The 22,978-nt window shown below is 33.5% G+C and overlaps 4 protein-coding genes across 14 annotated transcripts; 1 reads left to right on the top strand and 3 right to left on the bottom strand.

Annotated features, from left to right (window-relative positions):
- Positions 1–2,119: 2,119 nt before the first annotated feature.
- Positions 2,120–5,496, bottom strand: LOC123194032 (putative pentatricopeptide repeat-containing protein At4g17915). Of its 5 annotated transcripts, XR_006497198.1 has the most exons (5): positions 5,300–5,496; positions 3,474–5,138; positions 3,143–3,236; positions 2,894–2,962; positions 2,120–2,398 (listed from the first exon to the last, which is right to left on the bottom strand). XR_006497198.1 is itself a non-coding variant. In XM_044607145.1 (2 exons), the coding sequence occupies exon 2, from the start codon at positions 5,094–5,096 to the stop codon at positions 3,711–3,713; it is 1,386 nt and encodes a 461-aa protein (XP_044463080.1). In that variant the 5' UTR covers positions 5,097–5,138; positions 5,300–5,496; the 3' UTR covers positions 3,328–3,710. The 5 variants fall into 5 exon arrangements, 1 of the variants encoding a protein (XP_044463080.1); XR_006497196.1 differs by having other exon boundaries at positions 2,894–3,236; XR_006497199.1 differs by lacking the exon at positions 3,143–3,236.
- A 787-nt stretch (positions 5,497–6,283) lies between these two features.
- LOC123195201 (protein TIFY 8) lies at positions 6,284–11,753 on the bottom strand. Of its 4 annotated transcripts, none has more exons than XM_044608849.1 (6): positions 11,173–11,753; positions 10,212–10,375; positions 9,642–10,096; positions 9,455–9,542; positions 6,791–7,052; positions 6,284–6,706 (listed from the first exon to the last, which is right to left on the bottom strand). In XM_044608849.1, the coding sequence occupies exons 1-6, from the start codon at positions 11,417–11,419 to the stop codon at positions 6,645–6,647; spliced, it is 1,278 nt and encodes a 425-aa protein (XP_044464784.1). In that variant the 5' UTR covers positions 11,420–11,753; the 3' UTR covers positions 6,284–6,644. The 4 variants fall into 4 exon arrangements, with proteins under 4 accessions (XP_044464784.1, XP_044464785.1, XP_044464787.1 ...); XM_044608850.1 differs by having other exon boundaries at positions 10,212–10,372; positions 11,173–11,743; XM_044608852.1 differs by having other exon boundaries at positions 6,791–7,019; positions 11,173–11,740.
- A 2,127-nt stretch (positions 11,754–13,880) lies between these two features.
- Positions 13,881–17,053, bottom strand: LOC123195084 (pentatricopeptide repeat-containing protein At5g11310, mitochondrial-like). Of its 3 annotated transcripts, XM_044608678.1 has the most exons (3): positions 14,701–17,053; positions 14,251–14,342; positions 13,881–14,173 (listed from the first exon to the last, which is right to left on the bottom strand). In XM_044608678.1, exon 1 carries the CDS (start codon positions 16,950–16,952, stop codon positions 15,144–15,146), a length of 1,809 nt encoding a protein of 602 aa, XP_044464613.1. In that variant the 5' UTR covers positions 16,953–17,053; the 3' UTR covers positions 13,881–14,173; positions 14,251–14,342; positions 14,701–15,143. The 3 variants fall into 3 exon arrangements, with proteins under 3 accessions (XP_044464613.1, XP_044464612.1, XP_044464611.1); XM_044608677.1 differs by having other exon boundaries at positions 13,881–14,520; XM_044608676.1 differs by having other exon boundaries at positions 13,881–14,342.
- LOC123195085 (photosynthetic NDH subunit of subcomplex B 3, chloroplastic) lies at positions 17,050–19,029 on the top strand. 2 transcript variants are annotated; one of them, XM_044608680.1, is made up of 6 exons: positions 17,051–17,280; positions 17,416–17,529; positions 17,663–17,716; positions 17,810–17,872; positions 18,087–18,149; positions 18,779–19,029. In XM_044608680.1, exons 1-6 carry the CDS (start codon positions 17,113–17,115, stop codon positions 18,812–18,814), a joined length of 498 nt encoding a protein of 165 aa, XP_044464615.1. In that variant the 5' UTR covers positions 17,051–17,112; the 3' UTR covers positions 18,815–19,029. The 2 variants fall into 2 exon arrangements, with proteins under 2 accessions (XP_044464616.1, XP_044464615.1); XM_044608681.1 differs by lacking the exon at positions 18,779–19,029 and having other exon boundaries at positions 17,050–17,280; positions 17,999–18,130.
- Positions 19,030–22,978: the final 3,949 nt, after the last annotated feature.

The raw sequence follows: 22,978 nt of genomic DNA, 5'->3' as shown, positions 1-22,978 counted from the left end.
TATGATTAATTTCTTCTTTCAGATTTCACCCCTATAATTTATGAACTGCAATCGACCTAGATGCATTCATTAGCAGATGGTTTGTGTTTGCATGAATTCATGAAACCTGCCTTTGATCTGCCGACGGAATAGCAAACTGGCGTGCCAGCAAAGACCTTAAAAATAGAGTCGGCATCTATAGTTGGTTCAAGTCATCAGTGAGAATGCCTAAACAAGACCAACCACAGCTACCCTTTTCTGTTTTTGTCGGCTTTGCAAGTTAATGCAGGGGATATATTCCACCTTGAATTTCACACTTGCTGGACTCCAAAAAAAAAACCTAATTGTAAGACCAAATGAATTATACATCTACCAGAGAGACATTGTGGTTAGTAACTTAGGGTTGAATACCAAATTGAAATTAAATTTGAATCCATTTGAGTTTGATTTGGTTTTAAAAAGTCAAACTCTAACATAGACTTAAGCTTCTCTAGCGCTTGTTATACCAATTCGAGTTCAATTCAATTTAAAAAGAGTTAAATTTGAATTCAAGTCTATTTTGGTTACAATATCAAGTCAAACTTAAACTGAACTTGGTTATAATGTAACTGAGAAAATTAATCAAAACGATATAATTTCCCTTGATTCGAATCCAATTTTTTAGGCTCACAAGCTTTTCAAACTTGAACTGGAACTCATCTTAGTCAGACTCATTTCGAATTCATTCGAATCATATTGACAAATGAGTTCGAATTAGCTCAAGTTGGAATCCGCTCATAGTGAGTAGAGAATGAGACTAGCTAAGGTCAACTAATTAATTATGAATGCATAATATTTCTGAACAAATTGTCATATTCAAAGGAGTTGTTTACTTGTTTATGCTAACTACTCAAACTTACCCTTTTGTCTTCTTAGAATTTGAAATATGATGCTGCTGTTAGTGTTAGAAACTTATGATCAAGATGAAGAAATTTTAATCATTCATCCGTAATCATATGAAATAATATTTTATATATTAACAAAATTGGTATTAATAAGTATTAATAGTTAATATGTCATTATGTGATGAAATAATTTTGAAATAAAAATAAAATAAACAATTAAATCACTTAATTACATTATCATAAGTCAATGTTAGTATCAGTGAGTACCCTTTTTGTCACCATATATAGGGGTGGATTTAAGCATAACTGAACCTGAACAAAAGTTGACTTGAATCCTAAAATTCAGCCTGAGCTCTAGCTGGCAATGAGGTCACTGTAGTTGGTGACTATTTTGACAACTAGTTGGATTTGAGCCAATTCAACTCAAAATGCTAGCTGGAGTTTGACTTGTTCAAATAGAACACCAAACCAAACACAAACCAACTTTGGCTAGAATGCAACCAAAATACATATAATATTACTCAAATAAAAAAGTCAAAAGCTTTCTGATCCATGAATCATAACAAGTCCACTCGATAGAATAAAATAATTTATACTATCATTTTCATGATGCATATATGTAAATTAATCATCATAATTTTTTTAATTTCCTGTCCAACGGTCGATTTACTTAAGATATATAAGTCAGGACAGGCATGGTTAAGAAGACAATAATAATTTTGAACAAGTAAGAAAGTATTAAATCCAGAATCTCATGAGAAACGACCACGTAAATTTCAGTCTAACGATTAATCCTTCGTATAAAAATAAAGCTTGGAAATGATGAAGACCTATAACTGCCCACCTGACCTGGTGTTTATAATTATTATACGAGTCAACAACAATATGTAATGCATGATGCTAGACTTACATAAATAAATACCTAATAACAGCTCTCACTTCTCTTGTCATTATAATTGACAAACAATCAATATATAAAATATATTCTTCACATACGAACCAAAACTCACCAGTCATACCAATTTGTCCTATTCTATGACTTGTCACTTGTTTTTAAATCTGAGTCAAATTCATATTATGAGTCATGTAAAAACAAGTGATAACTACCCACCTGACCTGGTGTTTAGAATTATTGTTAAGTTAAGAACAATATGTAATGCATGATGCTAATTTCACTCACTGTAACCCAAATCAGCATTGTTCATGTCACAATCCTCGGTTTTGAATTAAATAAATAAATAGATGAAACAAACAAGTAAAGGTAAGTCACCCAAGTTCAATAATCAAATTGTTGTCATGGCATTCAATAGCTGCATTAGAGTGATAAGTTATTATCTGATTAAACTTTCACGATGATAGCACTTACAGTTAGATTGAACATTCCTTGCCTATAATCAACCAACAGAAGTAGCATTTCTGGAATCATATGGGTAAAATTTGAGTTTCCACTGATACAATTTTCCATCTTTGGAACCAAGATCATCCCTGCTTAGCATCTCTGGCTCTCCATACAACTTTACAGTCCGGAAAACCCCCTGCAATCCATAAAAAAAGAGAAAATGTTACAGATGTTTCCAGGAAGCTTAAATTGGACTCTGGACATAAAATTTCTTGTAAGTTCCAAAAACTCTAATCTTCCGCTCATCAATCGATATTCAAGAAACTTACTTTTGTACCACAATTTTATAAAAAAGCATTATAGAAATCTGTGTTAGTCCACATCAATTCATCAGATATATGATACAGAAATTCAACAGCAAGAAATCAAATTTGGCAGGCTTAACTCTCACTACTCTGACCTATCATGTTCACTCTTCAATACTTCTAAGCAGCTTCCTTAAACAAACCTTTCGAAAACTAGCCAACAAACTCTTTAGTATATTATTATCCATGGTTATAAACAGATATTCCTATCAGCCATTTAATGTTCCACATGCATTGCTAAGAAATACCATGAAGGCATGTAATTTCTTAGAGATTAAAGGATATCTCAAGAAAATGGATATTTAATAACTGAAATTGCAAACAACCTCACACGTGGAAGTTACTTCCCATAGCAGCTACCCCTAAAGCTTGCAGCTGGTGCAAAGGTAAATGGCCTATGATCAACAGATATTCAATCATATTGATGAATATACCATATAATCTTCAGAGAATCACATATTATAAAGCATGTACAGCTCTGCCAAGCATTTTGTTTTTCAAGGAAAAATTATATGACGAAAAAGATAGAACTTTTTCGGAAGCTTCTCTGGTCAGAAAATAATCAATACACGCACCAGAAATAGAACCTCTAAAGAATTCCTCATCAGTAGTGGTCAAATAAATTGAGGTTTGTTTACAGAGGGTTTACAATAATATTAACCAATGTACCTGCCAGAATCGAGACAACACTATCATTGAATTTTTTTTGCATTGGAACTAAAGAAGAAAAGCCTTAAAGAAATAGATATATACAAATGTACTAATATGAAACCTTTACAAATATTTTATTTATTTTTAATTGGAGAACTCAAAAGAAGTCTATCTTCGGTTATGTATACATAACGACATTAATTCAAGTTGAGACTTATCAACAATAGATGCAACTATAACTCATGGTTTACCTACCATACAATTTCTTGGAGATTGTCCAAATTTTGGGAAGTAAGACAAACAGCTTTCTGAGCAAAGTAACATCCACTGTTACATAACTGATGCATATTGATTCAGTAAGCATTTTTGGCTCAAACAAAAGACGTTAATAAAGAACAATAGAGCAGATGTACATGGTGTTGGATCTTTGTATAGATCAACCTTGGAAGAAAAAACCAACTTCCATAATGTGATGTAAAAATCATATCCAACTCAATGGTGTAGTCTTCGGGCCTTATGAATTTTGGACCGAAGCTTCTTAGCCTCTGCTGTATATCCAAAATAACGAAGACCATCAAGGACAGCTCGTTGAGCAGACTTCAGAATTTTCATGCCACTTCTCAAACAAATTAATAATAGCTTGGATGCACTATGAAACCGACCAGCCTTGCAAAGGTTGTACACCACTGAAGTGTAAGTAAATGAATCCTTTATCTCCATCGATTCAAACATTTTCACTGCATTATCAATCTGACCAACTTTGAACAATCCATCAACCACACAGTTGTAGGCCACCAAGTTAGAATCAAAGCCCATCGTATTCATGTAAGCTAAATGTTGCTGGGCACCCTTGATATTGCGTGCCTTACACAACCCATCAATCATAATAGTGTGGGTATAACTGTCACAATCCAAACCTCTTCTCTCCATCTCATCCAGTAACATATAGGCAGCTTCTAAGTTACCTTCTTTACAATATAAATTAATTAGGGTGTTATAAGAAACAATATCAAGCTGAATACCATTGCTAACCATCTCCTTCATACACTCAGTTGCTGTTTCTATCCTACCTGACTTAAGTAATGCAGCAATCACTGTACAGTAACCAAATCCGTCGAATGTAAATCCTTTACTCTTCATTTCTGACAATATCTCAAAACCTTGATCAAAATTCTTCGATCGAAAGCAGCATTTCATAACTGTAGAGTACGTTATAGCATTTGGAAAATGACCTGATTCCCCAAGCTCCTTCAGAATCCTCCTTGCTTCCTTCAATCGCCCCGCCTTGCAAAGCCCATTTATAAGAATATTATAAGTAATTATCTGAGGAACAAATCCATGCCTCTGTAAATTCCTAAATAACATCATGGCATTATTTGTATAGCCATTCTTGCAAAGTCCATTAATCATGATGTTAAATGTAGCTGCACTGGGAGCCAAATCACTGAGTAAAATATCTCGAAACATCCTATTGGCTTCCTCTGGTTTACCTAATTTAAAGAAGCAATGCATCAATGAGTTGTAACTCCATGCATCAGGAGGTATACCCATTCGAAGCATTTCATCAAACAGATCCAATGAACGGGATAATAGGCACTTCCTGGCCGCACCAGCAATCAAAGAGTTATAAGTAATAACATCAGGGCTAATTCCTGCGTCCCTCATTCGGTTAAGAATAGAATAAGCTGCATCTACACTAACAAAGTGACAATAAGCATCAATCAACGTGTTATAAGTTACAACATCAGGGAGTATTCCCAATCTTATACCGTCAACTAAAATCCCTTCAGCTTTCGCCAATTTCTTCGCTTTGCAGAAAGAAACAATTGATATGTTTAACAACTTAGTTGATAATCTACCTGATAGAGAACAAACCATTATTCACAACACCCAGTCACCATAAAAACACAACAGCAAAACCTGCAAAACCGTACGGTAACATACATCAGAAAACATACCAATAACGTTTTTGTGATTTGAAAAAAATTCATCAAATGCAAGGGTTCAATTAATACAATTATACAACTGTTTCTTTTTCGCCATTTTTAATATCTAGAATCAAAACAACAAATTGAACTTACAGTGAGGTGAAACATGCGCAGGAAAACGAGGTTCGGCGGTGCCAATCGGCTGTTAATTGACGGAAATGGCACCCCGGTGGAAGGAAATGGAAGACTAGCCGCGAGACTCAGATTTCTGCAGGATGATATAGTACAAGATTTAATACTTTTCGTTTTAAATTTCTCAGAAAAAATTCGCAGGTGAATAGGGTATGCTAAGCGGCTGAGCCCCTCGACTTTCCAATTTTTTAGATCCCAAGTTATTCAAAAGTACATTTTCCACCCCGTTAGATTTTCGTGCTAAGAAATACCAACTTTGATCTTTAAATGATGAAACCCTCAAAAAAAAAATGAAAACATTAAAATAAAATAAATAAACCTCAAAAATAAAAATTAATTTAATTTTTTTATTTAAAAAAATGTAGGTGCCGTTTGAATTCCCTTTAATTATTTAGAGAATTTAAAAAGAATAAAATCACAATTTTATAATTCCAATTAGGAGTAAAATTATACGGATCATAACAAGCACACATTTACATATTATCAATGAAATGCCATTTGATTGAATTTCATTACGATGATATATCAATTATTAATATTAATAATTGAATTATATATTTTATTATTTATCGAAAACTTAATAACCTATATTAAATATCACGTAACATATAATATATTTATTTATCATAATAATAATAATAATAATAATACAATTATAGATAAATTCTAATTATCATATTATTATCATATAATATAGTATAAATCTCCTTTAAAATTCTAAAAATTTTTAGATACACCTTTGACGTCATAACATCCATAAAAAATATTTATATTAATAATATATATAATATCATGTAATATATTCATTATATCGTATTAATTTTTAATATATTTTAAAATTCGTATCCTGTTTCACTGCATCAGATTGCATTGTATAATATGTATTGTTTTGTAAGATAAACTTTTCTAAATTATATTTTGTTCTGCTTTTATGAGATAGTTATATCATAGAAGTGATGCTTTGATAGATAATAGAACAATGTCCACATATGCCTCTGGAATTAAAAGTTTGAAACAAATTATGAATTAATGTCGTTCTATTCCAATTTTCAGCTACGACATGTCGTACTCCTCTAATTTTCATATGTCACAGCGCTCTGCCAGTGAGAGCCTGAAAATATTCTGTGTCTGATGCTGAATTGATGGCAGCTTAATTGGGTCTATAAACCAGATGGAATGGAATAAACCTCCCTTCTCTTTACCGTCAAAAAACTCACTAATATAACAGAAATTTTGAAGCATAAACCACAATACAGAGGGATGTCTTTTTTAGCATTACACTTCCTACTACTCCCTGTAACATTAATTATTTATCTCTTTTCTCTTCGGTACTAGGCTCTGCTGCTTGAACCAGATTTCTTGTAAAACCTACATTTCATCGATGAATGACCGTAACTGCTTATGAAATTGAATAAACTGTATAAACTACATATTAAAACAATGAAGGATCACCTGGGGGTGTCAAAATTCGGTCACCTGAGCCACTTCCATGACTAGTGTTACCTGTGACAGATAACCTCCCGCGAAGTTCTTGTGGTAATGCCATGTTGCCAGAAATCGGTGCTTCAGGATCTCCACCGGGCAAGAGATTTTCACCAACAGGCCTTGCAGTAGATTTCGGTGAGTAGGTTGTTGACCACGACCCTCCATTTGATCCGGCTAAGGCCATTATAACATCTGCCTGAAAGTAATCAGGCAGCAACCAGGCAGTCATCTCTTGCAATGTAAATAATCATTTTATTGTCAAATAACAAGAACAAAATACAAAGACAACAACTGTGTATCAACATCAGAGGGGAAAGAAATCCTTCTCATGGATATAGCAAGAATGTGGCAAACTACGTAATTAAACAAACCTCTGAAAATGCCCGTCTAGCATGAAAAAATGATGGTCTTAAGTTGCTTCAGAAACCTTCTTTTCGTTTTGACCATGTACAGGAAATAGTAAGCCACCGAGTAGTGCTATGGAACATAACTAATTATTGAATTGAGGAAATTGAGACTCTAGACAACTACCGTCAACACCTTGAGCAATTCTAACTTCACCCTTTCGAGTACATATTGTGAAAATTGAGAAACCTCTCCTATTTAAGTGAAGAAAAGACTTCCTCATCCCAGAAACTAAGCCAGCAATTTCAGGATGGTAAAAGCCAACATATGGACTTTTCTTCAATTTATTATTTTATGTATTAACTTTTTGAAAGTGAAAGACGAACAGACACAAAAAGTACTTTTCTCCACAAGTAACTCAGGAGCAACTTGTATATAGCTATTTACCAAAAAAATACCTTGTATATAGCTACACATAATCAATTCCCGGTCGTAGTAGGAGAAAATTTTATGCAAACCCACTCACTTTATATTTGCATGCTGACAGTAAAGTCATAAAAGTTGGCTGGTCATGCACATTGCTAGACACCAAAAGATAAAAGAGAAGAGCAACCCAATAAGTCACATAAACAATGACATGAATTGTTGCATGGAACATATTTTAAACTGCATTTGTAATTATTTATTCAACGGCATTCATTGGGAATAAACTACTATAAGCTCAACCTACTGATTGGGAAACTGACCTTCTATTCTTGGTTTGATCAGAATCAGCTAATCAGACAAAAAACCTGTTTTATGCTTTGTTGAAATTTGGAAAGCTCTTTAGTGAAATGTGAAGAAGGCCAGTCCATAAAGCCTTAAGAATGGTGCTTGTCTGTCTATATTGCATGGCAGAAGTACCATTATCACTGCCAAAAATATTTTACACCTATTAAATTGCTTACATTTCTATCTTCTATGCCTCCTCGCTGTAAATTATAAAATTGTAATGTACACATCATGAGTGCATTAACACATGGATAGCCACAAGAGGACAGCCTAGGTAGTCACATCTCTGGCAACAAAGTAAGAGATCTGTGGATCAACTCTCCCTCAAACAACCTTGAAAGGGAATTTGTGATTGTGTAAGGGGAAGGGCTGCAAGTATAACAAATAATAATCATAATAACTTGAGGATGTTAGCAACATGTCAATTTCCTATCCAGTAGCATTCTACAGTTTCCATTACGAAAAGACACTAACTGTAATGATTGGCATCAAATTAGGCAATTTTTATAGTTAAAAGCTTTCTAAAGCATGTCATCCCAGAAACTAAATCAAGGTCATCCTGAGGACCTCAAGGCAGTAATACAGCTACATGGCATCACCAAGGAAATTTCACATTTCTCAGACTAAGTTGAAGGTACTAAGCTTTAGGAGGGAAAACCCAATGGCTCATATAGCCAGACATGAACTGATGACTTCTAAGCAACAACCATGCCTAAGAAAATATAAGTGATGACTTAACTAAGGAGGACGTGATTGAGATCCTGCAATTGACCTAAGAAAGTATGAGGTCGCTTAATGCATGACCTGCAACAATAAGCTCATGATGGTATCAAGTGTAAAGAATTTTAAAACCTTTAAAATTTGATAGAACTACATGACAATAAAAATAAAAAATAAAATATTTAATACAAAATAGAATAGAAACTAACTCCTTAATGATGGAATCGACATAGCAAAATAAAAACTGTCCCCAAAGGGCTACTTCACAACATAACTTCTCTTTATACTATAGGGTTCGATATTCTACATTGCTCATTCATTATTTAACCTAAAACAATAGAATTAAACCTTTTTACTAACTAAACAGTATTCAAAAGTGGGTTTCCAATCAAATAGCCAAATTTTGAATATGCGCATGGTCACTGGTGCAAGCACTGTTTTGGGCCATTTAAAGGTGCATTGCAGGCTTCACAGAAATTATTAAGCTTACAAGTAGAAACAATCTCAAAGCCAAACCATGATTGTTCATACAATTTGGAGCAAAAGACGTTTATAGTACATTGCTTGTGCAATTCCAAAGATTTTTCTTTTGATAAAAAACTAAAACTTTGCAATTCTACATATAATCATAGGAAACTCCAACAGGTCAGACAAGCTGATAATAATTATGTAATCATCTGTCATATAATTTTCTCATGTGAACCATATAGATCTTTGTTCAGAATGCACCAGAAGTCCCTCAACATAGAAGGAACAGAAATGTGAATAGTATTTTCAAACAACTGGAACACAAACCTTATTTGGATGGACATCATCGAAAACATGAGCTTGACCTCCATAGAATATAGTCATTTGCCGGCTAGCAGATACTAATCCCTGTCGACTGTACCACATTCACAATGTTCAGCATCAAGTGCTCATTTCAACACAAAATAATTAAAAACGATAAACAGAACAGAATATGCCGAAACATAGTATTCACCTTGGAGGAGTAGAAGATTCTGGCTCTGAAAAAAGTGACCCAGACTTTGGCCTGGTTCCACCTTGCAGAAGTGAGGATGAGTTCTTTTCAGACACACCACCAGAGACATTGACAGAACTCAAAATGTCAGGACCTTTAATCCCAGTTCTAGATCCTTCATCAGCAGCTGATTGAGATATGATTAAAGGACCTGCATTGGCATCCTTGAACCTGTTTGGCACTACTTGATGCATAAAGGGCACCAACTGACCCCCACGTGGATGATACTGTGCAGCAGAGCCAGTATTAATAGGAATAGTTCGCTCCCATCTAGAAACATTGGGATCCATTCTACTGTTAGCTGAAGGCTGTAATATAAGAGATGCTGAAGTTGGCCTCAATTGCTGCATACCACAGAGGACCTCATCATCATTGGACCTTCTTGGTTTCTCTCCCCCTGCCCCATTTCTGAGTAGCTGGACCAAAAAAAAAAAAAAATCAGCAGTGAAATAATAACTAGTGCCAAAAATGTGGGTTCTTAACTTGCATACAAAAAAAAGAAGATGAACATTATATAATGCCAACACATACCTTCATCAAATGCAGTCCCTCAGAGTATTCATGACCCATGAAAGCTGATTCTGAGTTACTTCTCTTACTTCCCACTAATCTGTTGCTTATCTCAGGTCCAGAAATGTCACTCCTTGTACCATAAAATGGAACCCCCTCAAGATGATTTCCAGCCTGTCTTTCTACTAAATTGATGAGAGAATGAATCAAACTTAGAGTTTCACATCTAGTCCAAAACAACAAAATATAAACACAAACAATTCAAAAGCGTACTTCTATTTTAGCAATGCAATTACAAGAGGTAAACTTTAACATCGGTACTGTCCACTTCTTGACGCAGCTAGCTTAAACCCAGTAAAAAGAAAAAGTGGATGGATATAATTAAATAAAGAGTACATCTTGAGGAGCTATACAGCAACGAGATACTTTAATAAGGAATTGCTCAATGACGTAAATAGTTACATCTACTTCTGAATTTCCCTAGAAGTAATAATACTAAGCAAATGAAAACACGAAACTCTACATTCTAAAGCAACCTTGTTTATAGCGAAACAAGAGACAAAACACTAGCGAATTACTTGAGAAAATGGACAAAGAAATATGATTAAAACTTAGCCCACCAAAGAGCGAAAACCTTTCAGTGAAATTCGTCGTGCCCACTAGGTGAAACCTTAAAGGAAACTTTTTATGCAACCAAGAAAAAATACGAGACCAACTAAAAGCCAACAACCCCATCACTGACCTACTTAAAACTAATCCCCTACAAACAGAGTAAACAGATTTTTACATCTTAAATGGAAATCAAAGCTACCCAATACATCACAAACACAAACAGTGAACTAGAGATCAAAAGACAAAGTTTTAATTCAATAAACAGAGATCAAAACCAGACTTAACACACATACACACACACATATATATGCAGCACACACATGCATATATATAGAGAGAGAGTGTGGGTGTGAGAAAAAAAGGGACTGACCAGAGGCGAGATCAGAGGTAGAAGAGATGGGCCCACGGGGACCAGGAACACTAGAAGAAGCGCCAAAGGAAACAGAGGGGGAAGGAGATGGCAGTGAAACGGCGGGTTTTGGAGGCAAAACGACAGGAGAAGAATCAGCGGATTTCATGCCCAGAAAATCATACAACATTGGCTTCACTTGGTCAGGAGTGACATTGTTTTGGTTTGTTTTGGTTTGTTGAGCCATTATCATCAGAACTACCGCCATTTCTTCAACATCATCATCATCATCATCATTCCAACAAGTACCCCTTCATTCAGCAGCAGCTGCTTCATAGCTTATAAACTTTCTCTCTCTTCACATCTCAGAACAAAACACAGCGAAGAAAAGAGAGCACGATTTTTGATAAAGGAGAGAATCAAGAAGAGGAAGAGAGAGAGAGAGAGAAGAGAGCATTAAAAAGCAAAAGGTTCTTTCTCAGTCGTGTTGTTGTGTTGTGTGTAGTTTGTTCAATTTAATGGGCCACTTTTTCTGTTTTTTTAATTTTTAATTTTATTTTTTTACTCTCTCTCTCTCTCTCTGTCTGTGTATCTGTCCGTGCGTTTTCTGGGTGTTGTGTTTTTCCTTTTTTTTTTTAATTCCTGAGAAAGAATAAGTGTGTTTTTGTTGTCTTCTTGGAAAGAGAGAGAAAAGGGGAGAAATTCAGACACAAAGTGAAATTAACATACGAGGAGGTAAGAAAATAGAAGAACTAATTGTATTTTTCACCTGATTGCTCAAAAAGTAATTAATTAGGCCGCGCCACACTTCTTCCTTCAGGGAAAGCACGTGGAAAACAATTAATATTTGACAAATTTATGGGAAATTATCTAGATTTTTGTGTATAACAAATGGATGAATTTGATCTGAGTAGAATTTAAGTGGAAATATTTTTAGTTTATTGAATTCAAACTCGGTTAAGATTGATGTCTCACTTTGGAACTCACATCTATTTGATTCTTCCTCCTTTGTATAAATATGAAACAAATCAAACCTTGAACTCTCCTTACCTAAGTTTAACTTGAATAAAAATAATTTAATTTTAAATTTAATAAATTAAAATTAAAAATAATTTAAATTTGATTTTAATAAAAAATTATCAATTAAAGTTTAATTCAAATTCATAACTCATATTCGTAATTCAATAATTAAATGATATCGTTTTGATAATTATTTGATATAATTTGAATCAATTATGAGACAAATTTGAATCATATTAAATCATCTCCTAACTCGCAAGCTGGACCAAATCAAGGTCCTCTAACTAGAATTCTTATGATTCAAATTCAAATTAAATAAATTCAAATTTACTTAAACTAAGTAGATCTGATTTTTTATACTAATTAAACTTGATTGTCTACCCTTAAGGGGGTGTTTGGTTTGGAAAATATTTTATTTTCAAAATTAAAAGATTACTTTAAAGATAAATTATTTAAAAAATTATTATATATAAAAAATTATTATGTATAGTTAGATATAATAAAAAAATATTAATAAATTATTTTATTTAAATATCATTAGATATAATTATTTTAAATTATTTTTTAAATTATTTGTTATATTAATTTTAAATAAGATTTTTTTTAAATTAATAAATAAATATATAATTATAATAAAATCAAAATTATCTTAATAATATTTTAAATTAAATTACTATTTATATTATATATTATTATTTATATTATTATAATTTTTTATTATTAATAAATCAAATAAAATAATATAAATAATAAAAAATAAATTATTAAAATAGTCTTAATTTTCTAAGACCCAAATGACATCTAAATATTGTTATATATTTTCTAAGACCCAAATTACTATTCACTAATTTGTGCTTTATTCAAAATTTGAATCAGACTGAGTTCTCTTGTTTACACTCAGCGCACCTCGATACTAACCCTAAACAGAAGAGATCTAAAACCTATTTTAATAAAAAAAAAAGGTAGAATGCGGAAAACATGAGTGGAGAATGAAGACATCAATGGGTTTTAGTGACAGCAAGGGAGAGAGGGAGAATTGATTCTAAGTAGGAAGTACATTTCACTTGTTGACGCTTCCACCACCACCATTGCCAATGCCCTCCAATTCCCACCTTGGCTTTCGTGTAATCCACCTTATATATTTTCTTACCAAATTGTCCTTGTTGCTCTCTTTCTTTTACCACTTCAACATACCGCATCATTTGCTTTAACATTTCCATTTGCCTTTTTTACGTTTTCTTCCAGGTTCTCATATTGTCTTGGACGAGAATCTAACTTCAACATTTTTAACTGGCCCAGATTTGATACTAAGCTGTTTGATACTTAAATTGAATGTGCCAAATTCAAGTCAAAGATTAATAAAACTATATACACCTAATTTTGCGTATCTAATTTGATATTTAAATGATGTTAAATTATATGGTTAATTAAGTTTCAATTAACGGCAAAATAACATTAAAATATCTAATTGGGAATTCGAAGCTAAGTACACATAACATTCCTAGGTTATTTATCAGAAATCAGAAAGACCCCACCAATAATATGCAATCACATATTAAATAAGAGGCACAGATTACATGATGGGCGATGGGTTGGTGTTTCTTACACCCTTCAAATATTCCCCATGTGGATACTCAACTCCATTTATGAATACCAGCATTAATTAAGTCAGTACCTTTAAAAATGAGAGTAAAGACATAATCCAAGCGTGATATAAACAAAATGCATTTTGTATTGCAGAAATAGATGCAAATTCAGGTCACATGCCTTTCAAAATTTTCAGACCTCCAAACATAATTCACTAGACATCTTCCAGTACAACTTTATACACTAGTATGTAAATTATTATAATCCTAACAGATCTTAAGGGACATGGCTCAACTAAAGGTGAGGTATGCTGTCGGGAAGTAGTGAAGACACTGAAGGGTGGTCCAGACAGAGCTGATGAAGCAAAATCATCAGTTTTCAAAAACCAGAGCATCTGATTCACAAAGAAAAATTCCTGACAATAAAACAAAGGCTCTCTGTTATGTTTGGCAAAGATGACGAAATTGAATTATAGACTTTAAAATTTGCTACCGAGAAATTGAAAGACAACAGAGCACCCAACAAGCAAACAGGGATTGTTGCTCAACTTTTCCCGGTGGAATTTCTTTCCTCACACATCCCGGCTGCAAGACAAACAAGCAGAATTGGCCTAAAACATTAAGTGAAGAAGAATAATTACACCAGGCATAAAGAAAACAATTGACCCAACTTTGCTAATTCATGTTTGAGCACACATATAATAGTTAACCCAACCTGCTAACAAAGGACTCCAAAAATTTTTTGCTAGAACTTTTTGCTTACCTATTGATATTTCGGAAGATATAGCAATTTATTTTTCTTTTTCTTTTTTTTTTTTAAATTAAAGATACTTAAAGCAATTAATTTGAATGCCATCCCACAGAACAAATATGCAGATATGAATAAAAAATCAATAATCAAGAGAAAAAAAAAAAATAGAACAATTGCAGGTGGGTAAGTTACCTGGGAACTGCAAGCAATTAATTAATAAATGTTTATCAAGAGCTATCAGTTACGGACTCTATAGATTCCAGAGCCCAATTCCTATAAACTGTTTACAGATATTTAGAGATTGAGGGAATCAGGGTAGAGATGGCTCAAGAACTTCTACAAGCCCATTTCAGATCCGTAAACCTCCACAAATCAGCTTCAAATAAATCTTTATTTGCATACCAGAACTTGGTTTACAACTGCAAATGCATTTGTATTTGGACACTTTTTCCTTAATAACTTCCATCAGATTGCTGCACACTGAGTAATTGGAAATTGTTTATCGTTTTAAGCACTACTGCACTACCAATTCACAAACTTGAATTACTCCCAAACAGATTCTTAAAATATTTCTGAACTGAGAGCAAGAATCTCCAACACGAATGCAATAAACTATTATTTCACTAGTAATGGCTTCACATCAGCTTCAATCTTTTCTTCATATCATCCATCAATTGGTTTGCACTTGATACAGCAGTCTCAAGTGAACTTCTATGCTTTACAATTTCTCTTGGATCTCTACAAGTCTTTAGCAAATCAGACATTGCTTCAGCTCTTCGCATTATAGATGTTCTCCTTGCAAGGGCAGCAGCACGGGAAGCATTTCTATCTTCACTGTACGTATTTGGCAACCCTGTTGAATAAGGGACAGAAGACATCAAATTGCATAGTTTCTGTACCATGTCAGACATACCTCGTCTCTTAAATTCATCATTCATTCTCTGGAAAGTAAGGTACTGAGGAATAGTTCCCCGGCGTATCATATCTTCAAACTCAGCAAAAGCCTCTTCAAACTTGTACATTTTGAGAAGCAAATGAATTAACATGGTGCTAGTAGCCAAGTCTGCATCGTATCCTCTAGATTTCATTTCCTTGTTAATTTGAACTGCCAAGTCCAGTCTCTCCTCCTCGCACAACATCTTCAACAGAAGATGATAAGTAAGCCGGTCTGGGATGTATCCAGTAGAAATCATCTTGGTATAAAGGTTCATTGCCTCCTCAATTTTCCTGAATTTTGTAAAGTACCTAAAAAAATAATTATAGGTTGTGGGGCTGGGCACAAAACCCCTGTTAATCATCATCTTAAGGATTTTACTAGCCCCTGCAAGATCACCTGCCTTGCAATAACCCTTCACCAAAGAATTGTAAGTGGACATAGTGGGGCCTTCTTCACAAATTAAAAACCGTTCCATCATCCCTAATGCCTCATCAAATCTTCGTGCTTCAGCTAATCCATCTATAATTGGATTATACACTATTGGATTGGGCTCAATTCCTTGGCTCCTCATTTCTTTTACCAACTCAATTGCCCTCTCAACTCGACGCATCTGACAATATCCTTCAACAAGAGTACCATATGTTACAACACTTGGTTTCACATTCTCCTTTTGCATTCCCAACCAAAGCCTCTCAGCGTGCTTCAGCCTTCTTGAACGAAACCAGCCATTTAATAATACATTATAAATCCGAATTGATGGAACCCAACCCGTATCCAGTTTTTTTTTCTGATATACATATTCTGAAGCTACCTTAACATGCCCTTCTTTACAAAGGGAATCCAATAAAATTTCAAAAAAACTCGTTGCCGAATCAGAATTATTAATTAGGTCTAAGTTGCTACCAAATTCAAACGTCCGAATTGCAGCTTGAGGCATACCTGCTCTAGCGTAGCGTCTGATTAAAACTGCAAAAGTTTCTTTAGAAACAAATCCAGAGCCGTCATCCTCGCCAATCTTATCAAGCACCATACACCAGGCAGAATCAAACTCTCGCGCTTTAGCAAGAACGTTAATCATCGAATTAAACAGCGTCACAGAGGATTTAAACCCAGGTTTGGTCTCGGCCCAGAGAAACAAAGTGTGCAACAACTTAGGAGAGGAGTCGAAATGTTCAAATACAGCTTGTACCAAGCCTGAATCCGGTTCGATGCCAGTCCGGTTTAATTCGGAATGGAGATCCGAACCGGAAGAAATGTTAGGGTTTCTCAGGAAACTGGATATGATAGAGAAGTTGGTTTGCGAGAAATTTTGGGTTGGAATAGGGTGCGGTTGAGTGGACGGACAAAGCTGCTGTGAATATGATGGAGGTGGAGGAGCAGGGCACATGACGAGAGCGTGTTCCGGAATGGACCGCCATGAATGGCCGGAGAAATTCCTGCGAAACGGTGCTTGTAGAGCGCGGAGGGTCCGCCTGCGGCGTATGTGGAAGTGGAAGTAAGCGTTCATTTCGTTGTACGGAAAAAGTTCCAAATTTTCGATTAAACGCTTAGCTTTCCCATTAAAATTCCCAATTTACCCTTCACAGAATCCTATAGAATAGAAGGATATAACCGGACCATGACCATCGGTTGAAAAAAAAAAAAAAAGAAATATCACGGAATTACGAATGGCGTCCCTTCTCAACTTCACCGCCATGTCAGTATCTCAACAGCCACCAGAATTTTACTTGAGAGGCAACACTACGCCTACTTTTACGACGAAAAGGAGAGCCAATTCTGTGTCATTTGCCGTGAACTCACCGGAAAAGCCTGAAATCGAGCTTGAATTCATTGGTGTATGTGCACTCAAATCAGTACTCATAAATAAATATAGAAAAGATGTTATTATAAACAATTTCCAATTCATTACTTATTGTGTCAAATTATCGTTGTAAATGTGAGACTTTGTATTCTTATATTTTTAATGACAGCCGAAAGCGGGAAGTGATGGATCCTATCCGGTGGACATAGCTAAAGCGATAAGTGGAGAGAAGCTGTTGAGGAACATCATGTTGGATAACAAGATTGAGCTTTACGCCACGTATGTAAGTTACGCTTTAGATATAAAACACAGTCCTTTTTTTGAAATACGGTGTCGTATTATTCCTTAAGAATGAATAGTCTCTATATTTTATTGACTGCTGGTTTGAAAATGGTGCTGATTTGTGTGTTCATTAGGGGAAAGTGATGAACTGTGGAGGTGGTGGAAACTGTGGAACTTGCATTGTGGAGGTATCATTGATTTTGAAGTTAAATGAATATTAAAAAAATGGTATTTATTTGGTGTAATTAGATGGACAAAGTTAATTTATTCATGTTTAGCAGATTATTGATGGGAAAGATCTTTTGAATGAGAGAACAAATACTGAACTCCGCCATCTGAAAAAGGCAAGTCTTTTTTCTCTTAAATTCTTTATATAGAGAGGCTCAAGGTTGGTACTTTGTAGAACATAAAGAAGTCTTGGTGTCCTGATTGGTGAAGGCAATGTGATTTACATTTGTGTTGTTGTGTAGGCGTATTCTGTTTTCATATGATGACATCTGTAAGTCGAAATTTATGTTGAAAAGTTGGGTTGTAGTTAACTATGGTTATAATGCACAGAAGCCTGAATCTTGGAGACTAGCTTGTCAAACTATTGTGGGAAATAAAGAAAACTCTGGCAAGGTAAAAATTTATTTTGCTTCACTCTGCATCTAATTATGCAACGTTTAGCATCTATACTAGGTATGGAGTTCTAAGTCCAGCATAGTAAATACGGCATCATTGGTCTCATTTAATAGTTATTCTTGAAACAAACGAGAGAGTGGCATGCCACTCCACAAGTTCTATCATAGACTTCATAATATCATTTTTGCAGGATTGATGCCTTGGCCCTTTGACCTTTGAATGAGAGAGTTCTGGTTCATCATTTATTTCCTCCCCAAACAGAATAAAAGAAATGATCTTGCACCAATGGCTTGGTTTTGAAACTAAAAAGCGTTTTTTTATTTCAATTTAACCTATGCAGCATGAGATATTATTTTATGACTTTAATCTACTATCATATAAAAGGCGTGAGAACACAGGTACTGTACCTGTTCTATACTTGCCTCACAAGCCTTACAAGGTGGAAAAGCAGATGTATAGATATATATATAAAGTTCTAGTGTGATAAACTGAAAGAGAAACAGTATCTGATCTTCTGGTAGGAATTCTTTCAGGATTACTGTTAAAGCATCTGGAAAAACTCTCTCATCAATTTAGTGATAAATAAATCTAATCTCTTTAATTTTTTACCTTATTGTTGTTTTAAGGTTGTAGTTCAGAGGATACCCCAGTGGAAGAAGTGATAAAGAGATAAGAAGTACACTTTGTCCAACATCTGCTCACATCAAGGACTCCTCGCAACCAATTCAAACTTGTAAGAATAATGCTTGTATATTCATGTGGATTTATCATTAGTTAACTGATAATTTGCATGCTGTACTTCTCATTGTAATACATGATAGGAGTTATAAATGATGTATAAATATAGCAAAACTGTTTGTATAACATTTGTTTGCTAGATATGTGCCCATTTCATCTCTTCAACAGCAGATTGAAAATTCAAAATAGAGGAAATTGAAAATATATCAACACTGAGAGAACACATCCTAGACAATAGCTCTATCATAACCCTGTCAATAAATAAGTTTGGGCCAAGTGTTCGGCCTAGAAACCCAATCTCAATACAGAATATCAATCTGTTGTCTGAAATATTGATATAAACTATCGTCAATAACTTTTATTAATTGTCATTTTTGGATTAGTGTTAGAGCTGTTGTCCTTTAAGATTATGTGGGCCGCCTCCTTTTCTGAAGGTCCTTGTCTGAGCAATGAATAGTATATATGAATGACGTGCCAGAGGGTGAAATAGGATTTTACAAGTGGCATTTCTCTGGTAGGCTGTGTTGTTTATTACTCCCTCCTAGATGGTGAGCCGAAATTTTCATTTCAGAACAAAAACATTCCAAGAGGAAGGACCTCTATTTCATTTCAGTGCAAAAAAAGACCTTTATTCTGCAGCAGTCCAAAATTCCACTGCTTGTGTCATGCATTCCTTTTCTGTTTTTTTGGTAGGTTACATTACATTCCTTAGTGTGATCATACTTGTAAGGTCATCTTCTTCATTTGAAAAAGCAAGAAAATTATGCTGCTGCTTCATTTCTCACCAATATGCATGGTTAAAAAAAAAAAAAGGGAGAACAGTGACATTGTATTGTTACTTCTTTTTCATTAGACTGATTTGATGTGTGGGAGAGAGCTTATAGTTAGTAAATTGAGCTTTTTGAAGGGATTTCACTCATACAATTTTGATGTAGTTGAACAAGAATTTATACTTCTTGGAGAACAATATACTTAAAATATGTGACTTGAACTTTGAGTACCTCTGTATGTTAAGTTGTCAAGATTCAAACAATTCAAAATCTAGCGACTTTACACGAGGAATCTGACACAATAAAGTTGAGAAGTTGAGGAGACCGCTGGTGGTCCCGAATTAAACACTGGTGACACAATCAAAACACAAGACCACATGTAAAAAATTTAGCTTGTCTGTAAGGCACAAGGCCCTGAAATGACAATAGACCTACTTCGGTACACAAAAAGCCTCAGCCATCACATGCTCTTAACCACTATTTGAACTCAAAACTTTGATTTGTTCAGTGTAATGAGTGGGTTCATTAATTGGGTTTTCTTTCTAAGTCATTGGTATTTGCTTTAGGAATCACTGATTTGGAGTTGCATAATATGTGGTTGAATCACTAAAAAGGAAATTTCGGATTCAAATCCATGTTCTTCTTTGACATGGTGGGGTATTTAAGAGAGTTGCAAGTTATATTAAAGATAGATCAATATTATATATATAAAAGATAATTTATATATTATTATATAATTAAGTGATTTAATTATTTATATTAAGTCATAAGTAAAAAGTTAATCTTGATAAGTAGTTAGGAAGATTTGAATTCTTTCTCTTGTGCTTAAGGGCATTCAAGCTGCCCCTGTGGGAAGTAGTGGTCGCACTTCGACGCTTCCAAAAGCTTCAGAGATAAATGTTCGATTGTTGTCAAGGTATATGCGATCTAAACCCAATTTAATATGTGTTATTAGGCCAAATCACTATGTCCCACCTAAGTTTAGGTGCATTTTCAAAGTTATACCCATGAAATTTAAAAAATTAAACATCTCACCCATCTATTTAAAATCTTTATTAAGGTTAAGGGTAAAATCGTTATTTAATAAAAAAAATAAAAAAGAAGAGTTTTATTACATTACCCCTTCAGTATGAAAATCTCACAATTTTCCTTATCTAAAGTTTAAAAAATCAATATTTCTCTCTTAAGGTTTGCAAACCATCACCAGAGATGGTCATGTTGGCTCTCATTGTCGATCCAATTCTAAAGATTAACAAAATTGTCTTCATCGAAGTGTTTTCTTCTTAGACGAAGATGATTTTGTTTTTATCTGAGACAAAAACATTCTAACGAAGACGATTTCATCTTCGTTAGAGAAAATCGGTTTCGTCGGTATTTGAGATTTGATCAACAGAAAGAGTTAATGCAATTGAAGATAACGAAATTTGTCATCTCCAATGACAATTTACAATTTTAAAGAGAAAATATTGATTTTTTAAATTTTAGATGGAAGATAACTATAAAATTTCAAATTGAGGGAGGTAAAGCAATAAAAACTTTATTTTTTAAAATTTTTTTATTAAATAATAATTTTATTTTTATTTCTAATTAAAATTTTAAATAAACTGAGTAAAACTTTTAACTTTTTAAATCAAACAAACTTAAATTTAGGTAGACTTGTCATTACTTGCATCAGTTTCAGTTTAATTTTTAAGTTTTGTTTGACTGTTGGAGACTGAGCTTTCGTATTATTATTACACCGCAAACAGGATTAAATATGATTTTTATTCTGACAACTTGGTTTTGTTTAAATTTAGAAGCTGTTAGTCTCTATATATATATAAAACATAATTTTTCATCTTTCAGCCGCTGTTAAGTTTGAATTCCAAGCTCATAATTCAGTCACCCCGGATTCTAAATTCCCCTAGGTACCATTGCATGTGAATACGCTCCTGTTTGTACTTGGTCACCTCTTCTTCTTCCTTCGTATTGCCAGCTTAGATCTAGTTTCACAGACAACTTTTCTTTGTTAGTAAAGTAATTTCATTTAAAAAGGAAAAAAAAAAATTGAGGAGTCCATATTTGTATCATATTTTCCTTTGAACCCTGAGAATTATTTAGTTTTTTATGACGTTAAGGTTGGATTCAAATTGAGTCTGTTCAAGCTCAAACTCAACTTGAATGAATCCGAAACGACTCAGTCTTAGCTGAGCTCGATTGAACTCGAGTTCGAGCTACTCGTTAAAATTTTCAATTAAAAATTTTGATACAAAACGACGTTATTTTAATCAATATGTATTAAAACGATATCGTTTTAATAATGAAAAATGAGTCGAATCGAATTCAAATCGAGTTCGAGATTGGCTTTCACGAGTTTGACTAGCTCGAACTCAAGCTTAGCTATATGTGAAAGTTTGACTCAATTTGAATCTAGTCCTATATGACGCAGCTGTAGGTATTGCATACACACACAAATTATTAGTATCATATAATATATAAAAAATAATATGATATATGTTAGTGTTATTTGTGAGATGATAAATGTTAGTGATATTTTTCAAGATAATTATGTGGGAATTAAAATTTTGTGTAAATCACATTTTTCCACCAAAAAATTGGTTTAAAAGCACATTTTTTTACTCTTAGATGACATAAATTATTTTAATTTTTTAAATTATTATATAACTTCAAATTAATAAGAATTAGATTTGAGTATCCATAATCATATGTGTTAGGGTAAATGGTAATTTTTTAAAATATTAGGGCTCTTAATAATTTTCAAAAGGGTTTGGAAATTTTAAAAAAAAGTTGGATGTTTTTGCAATTTTTATAATTTTAATATGTTTATTAGTAATTTAAAAAATTATAGTTACACCTCTGAAAAAAAATTAAACAAATTGAAAATGTAAATGTCGTAGTATAAATTTTTGAGGCTATAACAATATTTTCAGAACAAATAGGGTGAAGAAGTAGCATGGTATTAGAGTTCCACAAAAATACAGAGAATGATTTGTAATTTTTAAAACTTTTTTAAGATTTAACTTAAATTTATTTAAAATGTTTACATTATTGAAAATGTTTAATATATAACAATTTACCTTGAAAATTTTTTAAATAATTTTTGTACCGTAATTATATTAATGTCCATTAAAAATAATAAAAAATTTTAATACAAATATATATAGAGGTGTTAATAATGTGTAATTATATATTTGAGGTAAATTAATTTCTTTTTTAATTTTAGTGGTGGTAATTAAATTTTAGGGGTTTTAAAATATGAAAGAAGTTTGGGGTGTTTTTGAATTTCTTAACAGTTCAGTATACTCCTCTATTGTTTTA

The sequence above is a fragment of the Mangifera indica genome, chromosome 13 (genome assembly GCF_011075055.1).
Source record: "Mangifera indica cultivar Alphonso chromosome 13, CATAS_Mindica_2.1, whole genome shotgun sequence".
Lineage (NCBI taxonomy): Eukaryota > Viridiplantae > Streptophyta > Magnoliopsida > Sapindales > Anacardiaceae > Mangifera > Mangifera indica.
The sequence above is the reverse complement of the archived record's forward strand: the minus strand, read 5'-3'. Positions and strand labels throughout refer to the sequence as shown.